This window comes from Muntiacus reevesi, chromosome 11 (genome assembly GCF_963930625.1).
Source record: "Muntiacus reevesi chromosome 11, mMunRee1.1, whole genome shotgun sequence".
Taxonomy (NCBI): domain Eukaryota; kingdom Metazoa; phylum Chordata; class Mammalia; order Artiodactyla; family Cervidae; genus Muntiacus; species Muntiacus reevesi.
The window spans coordinates 41,627,464-41,641,266 of NC_089259.1; the positions used below are offsets into that span (position 1 = coordinate 41,627,464).

Sequence of the window (13,803 nt, forward strand, 5' to 3'; positions counted from 1 at the left end):
ATAAATAAGTGAATGCCTGCAGTCACTCTGGAAAAATCTCTTATTGAGGTCACTACAAATTTATTTCCTTACAAAGCTATTAAACCTGTCTAAGTCCTACTCCAGGTTATTGTGGAGTTTGACACTGTGGACTTCCCATGCCTTCTCCAAATCCCATTTTAGCTAAGGCAGTGCAGACTTCCTTAGCTCGGTTTTCCTCAAATTTTTTGACTTCTCTTACTCTTACTTCTTGACCCTTTCACTGCCTCTGAGTTTTTTTCCTGGATCTTTAAATTTTGGCCTTAACACTCACTGTTTCAGAACCATGTGTGAGCATGGCCTTAATTATAGCATTTATTGCGGTTTTAATCTAGCATCTTATCTAGAATGCCTATAGAAACTGCTCACTAGATATCCCAGTAGCATTCTGGTATGCCCTCAACTAAACTCAGAGTATTAACTGGGAGGGCTCTTTTATTTTTACTTCCCTGATTCTACTTGGTGCCTCACCAATATGTTGAATTTTCACAATATTACGAAGTCATCACTTATGTCCTCTGGCTTTGTTGCCTATATAAACGTGACACAAGATCATCTTTCCTCTTGGATGGGGCTGTATGGTTGCTGTGCCCAGACCCCTCTTATGGGGTACACCTATGGCTCCAGCACCAGGGATATTGACACCTAACCACTCCCAATTGTCAGTCCTGTGTGGATCAGTTGCACTTGCTCTAACAGAAGCTGCCTCACTCCACGTGCTCCAGCTACTCTTACCTCATCTCCCAAATTCTACAACCTTCCCAACTCTCAGTGAGTGGGTCCAACAATGATGACTAATAGAACCAAGGTGTGAAGTCTGTCCCTTTTCCTCAGGTTATGACTAGCAGTTAAAGATGAAACGACAGACCTGCAGAGACCACATCCTGGATTTGCTCCTTCTTCTGCCCTATCCTGCTCTTCTTCTGAAAATACTCTATGAATAAACCCTGCACACCTGAATTCCAGTCACCACTCTGCATATAAAGATTCTGACTAAGGACATTGTTCAAAGTATTTCTCAATTCATTTCTTTTTCAATGTTTACATAGTCCTCATTTCATGCCTGGATTAAGTATAGCAGCTTCTTGGGACAGTAGCTAGTTTTTGCTCTGTGGATCTTTTGTACATTTTCTAAACCTGTACCATTTTTCAGAACTGTCTTTGTAAATTATGCTAAGCAGACTATTGTAGTCATTAAAGCATTACTTCTAAAGCCAGACAGCCTGGGTTTGAATTTATTTCCACTACCTATGAAATGTATAATTTGGGTGAATTCTTAATTTCTCCATTTTCTATTCTATGAGAGAAAAAGTGGAAAAATAATTTTCTTCCTTCTCAGGACAAAAGTGGGTTAGTATATGAGATGTACTTCAAATACGGCTTGGCAGATTAGCAATAGCGTGAGCGTTAACTAGTATTACTGGAAATGAAAGTGCTAGTCTCTCAGTAGTGTCTGACTCTTTGTGACTCTATATAGCCCACCAGGCTCCTCTGTCCAAGGGATTTTCCAGGCAAGAATACTGGAGTGTGTTGACATTTCCTTTGCCAGGGTATCTTCCCTACCCAGGGATCGAAACTGGGTCTCCCACATTGCAGGCAGGTTTTTAACCATCAGAGCCTCCAGGGAAGCTATTAATATATTATTATTACTATTTATTTGATTAGCTCAGTTGGTAAACAATCCACCTGCAATGCAGGGGACCTCAGTTTGATTCCTGAGTGGGGAAGATCCTCTGGTGAAGGGATAGGCTACCCATAACAGTATTCTTGGGCTTCCCTGGTGGTTCAGTTGGTAAAGAATCCTACAATGTGGGGAGCCCTGGGTTCGATCCCTGGGTGGGGAAGATCCTCTGGAGGAGGGCATGCAACCCACTCCAGTCTTCTTGCCTGGAAAATCCCCATGGACAGAGAAGCCTGGTGGGTTACAGCCCATGAGGTCTCAAAGAATCAGACACGATTGAACGACTAAACACAGCATTGACTTGATTATGTTACTCCCCTATTCAAGAACCTCTGTGAACTTTTAATTGTCCACATAATTTCAGATGCAAACCCCTCTACAAGATATCATGGTTCATCATAATCACGTTTGCCTTAATTTTATAGCTTACTTTCTGTATTGCTCCACATCAGCTAAGCTGGTACATCATAATTTTCAAAACCGCAAATTCTTTACTTCTCTATTTTCTATACTATTCTATCTAAAATAGCATATTTGTTCTCTTTCATTAGGCTGATCTCAATCTCTCCTAAAAAAAAGCTTTTATAATACTCTCATATAGTACTCATTTCTTTCATTGTCTCTTGTATTTGGAATCAAAGCCATATATTTCAATTGTAGTTATTTACAAACACAACGACATTGTCCTATGGGTTATTCTTTCCTCTTCAAGATAGTTGGAAGCTTCATAAGGTAAATGAGCATATTTATTAATTCTTTTGCATCACTAGCAGGACATAGACCAATGCTATAATATGTTTGATGAACATCTGTTTTAATTAATACAAGGAAAGATGCTTCACTGATTGCTGTATATTCATAGTAGGAATAAAGAGGATATTTACATGACATCTAAACAATGGTGAAAAAAAAAAGTTTTCAGCTTCTTTTATCTCCCCTAGCTTAGTTTTATTGAGATATTGTTGATATGTGCAGTGCTGTGCTTAGCCTCAGTCATGTTCGACTGTGACTGCATGGACTGCAGCCCGCCAGGCTCCTCTGTCCATGGGGATTCTCCAGGCAAGAATACTGGAGTGGGTTGCCATGTCCTCCTCCAGGAGATCTTCCCAACCCAGGGATCGAACCCAAGTCTCCCTCATTGGAGGCAGATTCCTTACCATCTGAGCCACCAGTGAAGCTCAAGAATACTGGAGTGGGTAACCTATCTCTTCCCTAGAGAATCTTCCCAACCCAGGAATCAAACCAGATTCTCCTGCATTATAGGCGGCTTCTTTACCAGCTGAGCTACTTGTGAAGTCCACTGTTGATATATAATGTGTCAATGTGATACACACACACATATATATACTGTGAAAGGATTACCATAATACTTTTATAATTGTTATATTCTATTGATGAATTGATACTTTTATCACTATATAGTGACCATCTTTGTCTCTTGTTACAACTTTTGGCTTAAAGTCTATTCTGTCTGAAATAACCATAGCTACTGTGATCTCTTTTTATTTTAGTTTGCTTGGAATAACTTTTTCTATCCATTTACTTTGAGACTATATGTGTTCTTAAAGCTGAATTTCTTATAGACAGAATATAACTGGGTCTTAGATTTTAAGTCATTTAGCCACTCTATGCCTTTGTATTAAAGAATTTAATCCAATTATATTTAGAATAGTTACTGATAGGTAAGGGTTTATAATGGCATTGTACTGTTTTCTGACTGTTTTGCTGAGTCTTTGTTTCTTCCTTCCTTTTTTGCTATTTTTTTCTTGGGGATTGATGATTTTCTAGTGTTATGCTTTAATTCCTTTCTTTTTTGCTTTTGTGTATCTGTTGTAAGTTTGCTTTATGATTACCATGAAATTTACATAAAATATTCTATAAAAAATGAATCTATTTTATGCTGATAACTTAATTTCAACCTCATACAAATACTCTGACCTTTTACTCCCACTTTTCCATCCCCCCATATTTTGTTTTGATGTCACAATTTACCTGTTGTTATACTATACTGTATTTTCATTAACTAATTATTGTAGCTATAGTTATTTTGAACACGTTTATCATCTAACATATATATTACAGTGATTACTACACCAGCAATATTGCAGTATTGGATTATTCTTGTGGCTGGTGTAGTAGTAGAGTAAGCTTGGAACTTGGAACCACCAGAATTTGCTTGTAAGGTGAAAACTTCCGGGCCAGTATGAGGGTTTGTTCCGCCAGAGCAAGTTTCTGTTGCAGAGACAGCAAACAGCCTGGATCCAAGGGAAAGTGAAAGTGAAAGTCGCTCAGTTCAGTTCAGTTCAGTCGCTCAGTCCTGTCCGACTCTTTGCGACCCCATGAATCGCAGCACACCAGGCCTCCCTGTCCATCACAAACTCCCGAACTTTACTCAAACTCATGCCCATCGAGTCGGTGATGTCATCCAGCCACCTCATCCTCTGTCATCCCCTTCTTGCAGTCCAAGGGACTCTCAAGAGTCTTCTCCAACACCACAGTTCAAAAGCATAAATTATTCGCTGTTCAGCTTTCTTCACAGTCCAACTCTCACATCCATACATGACCACTGGAAAAATCATAGCCTTGACCAGACGGACCTTTGTTGGCAAAGTAATGTCTCTGCTTTTTAATAAGCTATCTAGGTTGGTTATAACTTTCCTTCCAAGGAGTAAGCATCTTTTAATTTCATGGCTGAAATCACCATCTGCAGTGATTTTGGAGCCTAAAAAAAATAAAGTCTGACACTGTTTCCACTGTCTCACCATCTATTTCCCATGAGGTGGTGGGACCAGATGCCATGATCTTTGTTTTCTGAATGTTGAGCTGTAAGCCAACTTTTTCATTCTCCTCTTTCATTTTCATCAAGAGGCTCTTTAGTTCCTCTTCACTTTCTGCCATAAGGGTGGTGTCATCTGCATATCTGAGGTTATTGATATTTCTCCTGGCAATCTTGATTCTAGCTTGTGCTTCTTCCAGCCAGTGTTTCTCATGATGTACTCTGCATATAAGTTAAATCAGCAGGGTGACAATATACAGCCTTGAGATACTCCTTTTCCTATTTGTAACCAGTCTGTTGTTCCATGTCCAGTTCTAACTGTTGCTTCCTGATCTGCATACAGGTTTCTCAAGAGGCAGGTCATGTTGTCTGGTATTCCCATCTCTTTCAGAATTTTCCACAGTTTATTGTGATCCACACAGTCAAAGGCTTTGGCATAGTCAATAAAGCAGAAATAGATGATTTTCTGGAACTCTCTTGCTTTTTCGATGATCCAGCGGATATTGGCAATTTGATCTCTGCTTCCTCTGTTTTTTCTAAAACCAGCTTGAACATCTGGAAGTTCTTGGTTCATGTATTGCTGAAGCCTGGCTTGGAGAATTTTGAGCATTACTTTACTAGCATGTGAGATGAGTGCAATTGTGTGGTAGTTTGAGCATTCTTTGGCATTGCCTTTCTTAGGGATTGGAATGAAAATTGACCTTTTCCAGTCCTGTGGCCACTGTTGAGTTTTCCAAATTTGCTGGCATATTGAGTGCAGCACTTTCATAGCATCATCTTTCAGGATTTGAAATAGCTCAACTGGAATTCCATCACATCCACTAGCTTTGTTCATAGTGATGCTTCCTAAGGCCCACTTGACTTCACATTCCAGGATATCTGGCTCTAGGTGAGTGATCACACCATTGTGATTATCTCAGTCATGAAGATCTTTTTGTACAGTTCTTCTGTGCTTTCTTGCCACCTCTTCTGAATATCTTCTGCTTCTGTTAGGTCCATTCTATTTCTGTCCTTTATTGAGTCCATTTTTGCATGAAATGTTCCCTTGGTATCTCTAATTTTCTTGAAGAGATCTCTAGTCTCTCCCATTCTGTTGTTTTCCTCTATTTCTTTTCATTGATCACTGAGGAAGGCTTTCTTACCTCTCCTTGCTATTCTTTGGAACTCTGAGCTCAAATGGGAATATCTTTCCTTTTCTCCTTTGCTTTTAGCTTCTCTTCTTTTCACAGCGATTTGTAAGGCCTCCTCAGACAACCATTTTGCCTTTTTGCATTTCTTTTCCATGGGGATGGTCTTGATCCCTGTCTCCTGTACAATGTCACGAACTTCCATCCATAGTTCATCAGGCTCTCTGAAAGTCGCTCATTGGTAACCAACTCTTCACATCCCCATAGACTATACAATCCATGGAATTCTCCAGGCCAGAATACTGGAATGCATGGCCTTTCCCTTTTCCAGGGGATCTTCCCAACTTGTGGAGAAGGAAATGGCAACCCACTCCAGTATTCTTGCCTGGAGAATCCCACAGATGGAGGAGCCTGGTAGGCTACAGTCCATGGGGTAGCAAAGAGTTGGACACGACTGAGTGACTTCACTTTCACTTTTCCCAACACAGGTATCAAACTTATGTGTCCCGCATTGCAGGAGAATTCTTTAGCAGTTGAGCCACAAGGGAAGCCCGGATTCATGGGAACCAGCTTAAAGTTTGGATCCACAGGAGCAAGCCTGGCACTAGAACTGGGCACAAGGGGGTGGCCCGACAGTGGGAAGGATAAAAGCCTGGATCTCTGGTAGTTGGCCTGCTTGGGCCAACCAGAAGCCTGGTTCAGGGAACCCCGTCTGGGTTGAGGGGGCCTCATAGGCATTCTTTGTCCACAGGAGCACTTCCAGAGCCTAGTGCAATGGGAGTTGCCTAGAGTTACCGAAGCCAGCAGGCACTGGGATTTTTTTTTTCTTCTGAAGTTTGTAAAGAACTATTATAATTTATTCTGCTCCCATCAAAAAAATCTATAAACTAACTTTCCATCAGTAGAGATAAACATTGCTGTTTGCCTACTCTTGAGTATTAATATCTAAGTTACTTATGAAAGTAAGTATGTTTCTAAATATAGCAATTCCTACTTTTAGCCTTAACTATTTCCATAATACTAGTGCTCAGTAAAGAACAATAGAGTAATAAATATATATTTATTTATTTATTTTTATTAGTTGGAGGGATTCTTGAAATAAATAAATACACTGTCAAAGTGCTAGTCACTCAGTTGGATCTTACTGTTTGCAACCCTTGGACTGTAATTGCCAGGCTCCTCTGTCCATGGAATTCTCCAGGCAAGGATACTGGAGTGGGTTGCCATTCCCTTCTCCAGGGTATCTTCCCAACCCAGGGATCAAACCTGGGTCTCCCACATTTTGGTAGATTCTTTACTGTCTAAGCCACCAGGGAAACCCCTGCAGGAAAATGAAAATAGAATAGGTTGCTTCCTGAGATACCCAATGATTTGGTCTATAGAGCAAGATCCATTTTTCTCTATCATATATCATTTTATTTTTCACTTAAGAATTTATTTGATCTTGAAATGTTCATACTAAGAAGTTCAAAGCATATATATGTTTATACATTGAAAATAATTCCAGTGCCTCCTTTATTGTGCCTAGGAGACTTACTTCCCAAGAACAAAGATTGTTGACTGCATGCTTTAGATTCTTCCACACTTTTTCTATGCACATAAAATTAAAAATACAATTATTTCCAACTCACAGGAAGTTAACTGTTTAAGATTTTCTCATTTATTTATATGCAAGGCACTTATTCTTAATAATGGCTAAAGGGAGAAAAAAAACTTTCAAAAGCTTAACCGTTTTTCATTATATAGTTGTATGTCATGAGAGAATAAGCCATGAAAACTTCTTAATTCTTTTACTATTGAAAATTTTACTGTCTAAATTATTAATATTGCTCTTGCTAGTCTAATTTTCAGCATCTGACATACCTAATTATAGACAGCCTACCTAAGAAAAATTCCTATATTTAGAATTTGGAGTTTTACCTTCAAATGTTTTGTTTTGGTAGTTGCTAACCAGTTAATCTGGACTATTTATAAGAAGTCTGTATTTCAGAATTTCTTTGAGAAACTAAAGCACAGATAACATCAAGATTTTTATTATTTTTAATTCTGAAAATATATTAATGATTATCTTAAATACTGTTAGCCTTTCAGAGTTAATCTACTTAAAATATGCTTAACAATAATCTGAATATACCTATAAAGACATGGCATTTCATTAATAAACAGTTGTGACTTACATCAGGTTAAATATATATATGCCATCACATAAGCTAAAGATTTGATGGGAAGTCAGTAATGGTCATAATCTGTTAACTTAAATGGGAATTGATTTGAAAGTGTCAAGTGACAAGATAATTAATATGAAAGAGAACACACATGATCTTTGTAGTGCAATATACTTGCAATGATTAAAAACAGTGCTTGCCTTTTTCAAGCTTCCCATAAATATTTTCTCACATATTTGTTAATATATGTTTAACTTAGATATCTACTTGCTGAAAGGATAGTACTAAAGTTTTAAACCACACATATATATATGTGTAAGAAAATATAAGAAGAAAATATAAATAAAGAAAATATAAATCCTAATTTAAATAATTTTAGTGAATAGGGCAAAATTGTCTTATATTAAGAAAAATGTAGATAACTGACAATAATATATCTAATTTCATATCTGCTAAACACATAACATATTTAAATGTTTAGAATATTATTTATAGAAATAATATGTCACTAAAATATATTATCCAGTAATCTAAACCAATAAACAGACTATGTTTTAGTCATATTTGTTATAAAATAAATGCATAATTTACCAAATTATTTAGAAAACAATATTAACAATCTAGATAAGAAGAGTAATATGGAAAACAATAGAATATAGTTAATATGGGGGAATTCCTCAATATACTGGTTAAAATTGCTTCAAATGAGAAATACTAAATTAGTACCAATAAAAGTCTATAAAATAAGATTATTAAAATTATATAAAGCTCTGTTTTACAAAATTAATGAGAATTTAATCTGTTAACATACTTTTGAGGTGACTCCCTCTGTCTTCTTGAACAAATATATATATTCTCGGCCTTTTGGCTAAGATCAAGTGTAGTGTGTGTGCGTATATATATATGTGTGTGTGTATATATATATATATTAAACAAGTGGGTAATTTAAATAAAATAAATTTAGCTCCATTATGAAGTTAAAATCACTTGTTAACAGAATTTTTATCTAGATGTTATTTAGATGATACGTTAGAATAATCTACATATTTGTCACACATATTGCAACACTGTCTCAATAATAATGATAATACAATTGTTCTATTGGTAATGATAATGCAGTTTCATAGAAGTGCTCACAAAATAAGTGTGAATATTATATTTTTGGAGAAGGAAATGGCAACCCACTCCAGTATTCTTGCCTGGACAAGTCCATGGACAGAGGAGCCTGGCAAGCTTCAGTCCTTGGGGTTACAAAGAATTGGACATGATTTACTGACTATCACTATTGTATTACTAGAGTTGCTGTCATAGTTAGTTGATGAACTGAACCCCATAAGATCTAGATGAATTATTCAATGTTAAATGTTCTTTCCTAAGCATTTTTAGTGTATTTGTTTAAATGCAATGTCCATGATTTAACATTTTTATCATAATAGAAATACAGTCTTATATTTTGGAATTCTTTTAATAGTTTGCACTTAGGTGCATATATATTATCTAGATAATGCAATATAAGTTTAAAAATATGGGAAAGAGAGGTACATTGAAAATATTTATTTTATACAGTTTATTATTTTCTATTTATTCATCAGTATTAATGGTATTAAATGGCTTACATCAAGGTAGCCTTAGGTAATTTGCCCATATATTCAACTATTTAAAATAATTAGTATCAAAAATTAAATTAAAATTATTTTTTCATTAAAATTTCAAAAAAAATAAATAGAAAAATTGAGGAAAAAAATTCAACATCAAGTTTAATGAATTTTCAGGAATAAACTAACAGCATATCAATAGGACACAAATAATATCTAGTTCATGTAACTTAAAATTATTATTTATAAGTAAATAATAATGAATATTTTAAAATGCATTAATCTTTGAATATATTGGGCCTTAGAAATAATATCAATATGTCACAAATTAAAGAATTTTTAATAAATTTAAAATAAAGATATCACTATGAATGTCCTAGTTGAAAAAGACAGTGTATACCAAAAATAACCTTTCTTTCAATTTTGACAGAAAAGCATATCTCATTTCAGAGCTTAGATACATACTCCTAAATCAAAATTGATTCCCAATTAGTATGACTCAGTAGTGAGTCAATAAAATGGGGTATTTTTCAACCTTATTAGAAACTTTATTTTTGAACTATTTACATTTTACTTTACTTCTTAAAAACTTTACTTCTTAAAAAGATGACTTAACATAGCACTATAACTCTCACCAAGAAAATTACCCAAACTTCCTTAAAAATGTGAATTCTTATTTCTCTAGTTGTAGAGTATTTTAAAATCTATATACCAGACCATCATTCTAAATATATGCATTCATATTTCTGATAAAGACAGATTACTATACCTATGTGCAGGTATTTTTCGGTTCCCAACAATCAGGATAACATCACAGAGTTGCTGTTGCTTCAAATAACTTTCCATTTTTCTGAATGTTTGCTCAGCATGGTGCACAGCCTGATAGAATTCTTCAGAGCTACCGGAATCCATATCACTTTGAGGCGTCAGCAAATGGTTAGTTTCTGACAGTCTGCAAACCACACACAAAAAGCACAAAAAGATGGGGTTTATAAAGTGCCACCAATTGTTCAGAACTACATAAAAGTTTTAGTTTTAAATTTAAGCTTCTCTTCTTATGTCCATTATTATTAATATGTCAGAAAAATCCACTTGGGGTTAAACAATTTGTTTTAGGAAGCAATAAATGAATTGTAAATTTTTCTCACCTTCAAGAAATTTAAAAGATAGGTTATCTGTATTTATTAGGAGGTAATAAACTTGACAACAGTGAGAAATGGTAAATTACAAACATAACCTCCCTAAAATGAATTACTAGTTAAATGTTACTTTAATCAATTTGACATTGAGTTTGACCATTTAATTATATGTTTCTAAATTACTATTCTTGTGAGGTTTAAGTAAGTGTTTTATATAACTAGGTGATTTTTACTGTGAGAAATTATAAAATGTCATTTGGAAAAAGACTGACAAAAATTTGAAAGTACATTGTTGATTCATATTCTGTACCCAACTGATTAAACAAAAACATACATATATAATTATGTAAAAAACTCAGTTCAGTTGCACAGTCATGTCCCACTCTTTGCGATCCCATGGACCACAGCAAGCCAGGCCTCCCTGTCGATCATCAACTCCTGGAGTTTACCCAAACTCATGACCATTGAGTCTGTGATGACATCCAACATCTCATCCTCTGTCATCCCCTTCTCCTCCTGCCTTCAATCTTTCCCAGCATCAGAGACGTTTCAAATAAGTCAGTTTTTCGCATCAAAATATTGGAGTTTCAGCTTCAACATCAGTCCTTCCAATGAACACACAGGACTTATCTCCTTTAGGATAGGTTTGTTGGATCTCCTTGCAGTCCATGGGACTCTCAAGAGTCTTCTCCAACACCACAGTTCAAAACCATCAATTCTTCATTGTTCAGCTTTCTTTATAGTCCAACTCTCACATCCATATATGACTACTGGAAAAACCATAGCCTTGACTAGACAGACCTATGTTGGCAAAGTAATGTTTCTGCTTTTTAATATGCTGTGTAGGTTGGTCATAACTTTCCTTCCAAGGAGTAAACATCTTTTAATTTCATGGCTGCAACCACCATCTGCAGTGATTTAAGAGCCCCAAAAAGGTAAAGTCAGCCACTGTTTCCACTGTTTCCCCATCTATTTCCCATGAAGTGATGGGACCAGATACCTTGATCTTAGTTTTCTGAATGTTGAGCTTTAAGCCAACTTTTTTACTCTCCTCTTTCACTTTCTTCAAGAGGCTCTTTAGTTCTTCTTCACTTTCTGCCATAAGGGTTGTGTCATCTTCATATCTGAGGTTATTGATATTTATCCTAGCAATTTTGATTCCAGCTTGTACTTCACTGAGCTTTAGGATTTCATAAAATCCATGATACTTGATTTTGGCTCTTATATCTAATAATATTATCATCTGTTTCACGGAAAAGACATTAAGATACCATATTTTATGTATAGAACACTCTCAATATACATGCATGGTAGGACCAGCAGATTCAATTATATTATCTGAAAATAAATCCTTAAAACAATTTAAAAATGAAACTGCATTAGATGCATGACATTAATAAGGGAATAAATGATGTATTTCAAGATAGAAAGTGACATGGAGTATTTTGCTTCCAGTTACAATGCAATAAATTGTCACTAATTAAACCCTTCACCAGAAACATCAGAAAAAAGTTACATAAAATATTAAAATAACTACTGGAATATACTTATAGCTTCTAAGGCAGCTAGGATCTGAAAGAATAAGAACCTAGAATAAAGGTAAACTCATGAAAGTCAGTTCAAAATTACACACAACTTTTCCTTTCCTCCTCAATGTTTCTACCAACTATAAGCAGCATCAGTCAGGAGTCTGAGAACCTAAAAAGCTAATAATATGGCAACTAAGCAGAACTTCAATTTAAGTCTGAATTTGGCAATAAGGAGTTCATGATCTGAGTCACAGTCAGCTCCCAGTCTTGTGTTTGCTGACTGTATAGAGCTTCTTCATATTTGGCTGCAAAGAATATAATCAATCTGATTTCAGTGTCGACCATCTGGTGATGTCCATGTGTAGTTTTCTCTTGTGTTCTTGGAAGGGGGTATTTGCTATGACCAGTATGTTCTCTTGGCAGAACTCTATTAACCTTTGCCTTGCTTTATTCTGTACTACAAGGCCAAATTGGCCTGTTTTTCCAGGTGTTTCTTGACTTCCTACTTTTGCATTCCAGTTTCCTATAATGAAAAGGACATCTTTTTGGCGTGTTACTACTAAAATATCTTGTAGGTCTTCATAGAACCATTCACTTCTTCAGGATTAATGATTGGGGCATAGGCTTGGATCACTGTGATATTGAATGGTTTGCCTTGGAAACAAACAGAGGTCATTCTGTCATTTTTGATATTGCATCCAAGTACTGCTTTCTGTCTTTGGTTGACCATGATGGCTACTCCATTCCTTCTAAGGGTTTCCTGCCCACAGCAGTAGATATAATGGTCATTTGAGTTCAATTCACCCATTCCAGTCCATTTTAGTTTGCTGATTCCTAGAATATCGTCATTCACCCTTGCCATCTCCTGTTTGACCACTTGCAATGTGCCTTGATTCATGGACCTAATATTCCAGGTTCCTGTGCAATATTGCTCTTTCCAGCATCAAACCGTACTTCTATCACCAGTCCCATCCACAACTGGGTATTGTTTTTGCTTTGGCTCCATCCCTTCATTCTTTCTGGAATTATTTCTCCACTGATCTCCATTAGCATATTGGGCAACTACTGACCTGGAGAGTTTCTCTTTCAGTATCCTATCATTTTGCCTTTTCATACTGTTCACGGGATTCTCAAGGCAAGAATACTGAAGTGGTTTGCCACTCCCTTTTCCAGTGGACCACATTCTGTCCTTATTGCCAAATTCAGACTTAAATTGAAGAAAGTAGGGAAAACCACTAGACCATTCAGGTATGACCTAAATCAAATCCCTTATGACTATACAGTGGAAGTGAGAAATAGTTTTAAGGGACTGCGTCTGATAGACAGAGTGTTTGATGAACTATGGATGGAAGTTCGTGACATTGTACAGGAGACAGGGATCAAAACTATCCCCATGGAAAAGAAATGCAAAAAGGCAAAATGTTGTCTCAGGAGGCCTTACAAATCGCTGTGAAAAGAAGAGAAACAAAAAGCCAAGGAGAAAAGGAAAGATATTCTCATTTGAATGCAGAGTTCCAAAGGATAGCAAGGAGAGATAAAGCCTTCCTCGGCGATCAATGTGAAGAAATAGAGGAAAACAACAGAATGGGAAAGACTAGAGATCTCTTCAAGAAAATTAGAGATACAAAGGGAACATTTCATGCAAAGATGGGCTCAATAAAGGACAGAAATGGTAGGGACCTAACAGAAGCAGAAGATATCAAGATGAGGTGGCAAGAATACACAAAAGAACTATACAAAAAAGATCTTCACAGCCGAGATAATCACGATGGT

The 13,803-nt window shown here is 36.1% G+C and overlaps 1 protein-coding gene and 1 pseudogene across 2 annotated transcripts in view; one reads left to right on the forward strand and one right to left on the reverse strand.

Annotated features, from left to right (window-relative positions):
• KLHL1 (kelch like family member 1) overlaps positions 1–13,803 on the reverse strand; it is a 460,807-nt gene that overhangs the window by 282,908 nt on the left and 164,096 nt on the right. Inside the window, exon 2 of one of the 2 annotated variants that reach the window (XM_065902213.1) lies at positions 10,132–10,314. The exons of the other annotated variant lie outside the window; for it this stretch is intronic. Coding sequence (XP_065758285.1) covers positions 10,132–10,314 — 183 coding nt within the window. The remainder of the gene's footprint in view (positions 1–10,131; positions 10,315–13,803) is intronic. 2 annotated transcript variants of the gene reach the window in all.
• LOC136144567 (U2 spliceosomal RNA) lies at positions 8,616–8,716 on the forward strand (annotated as a pseudogene).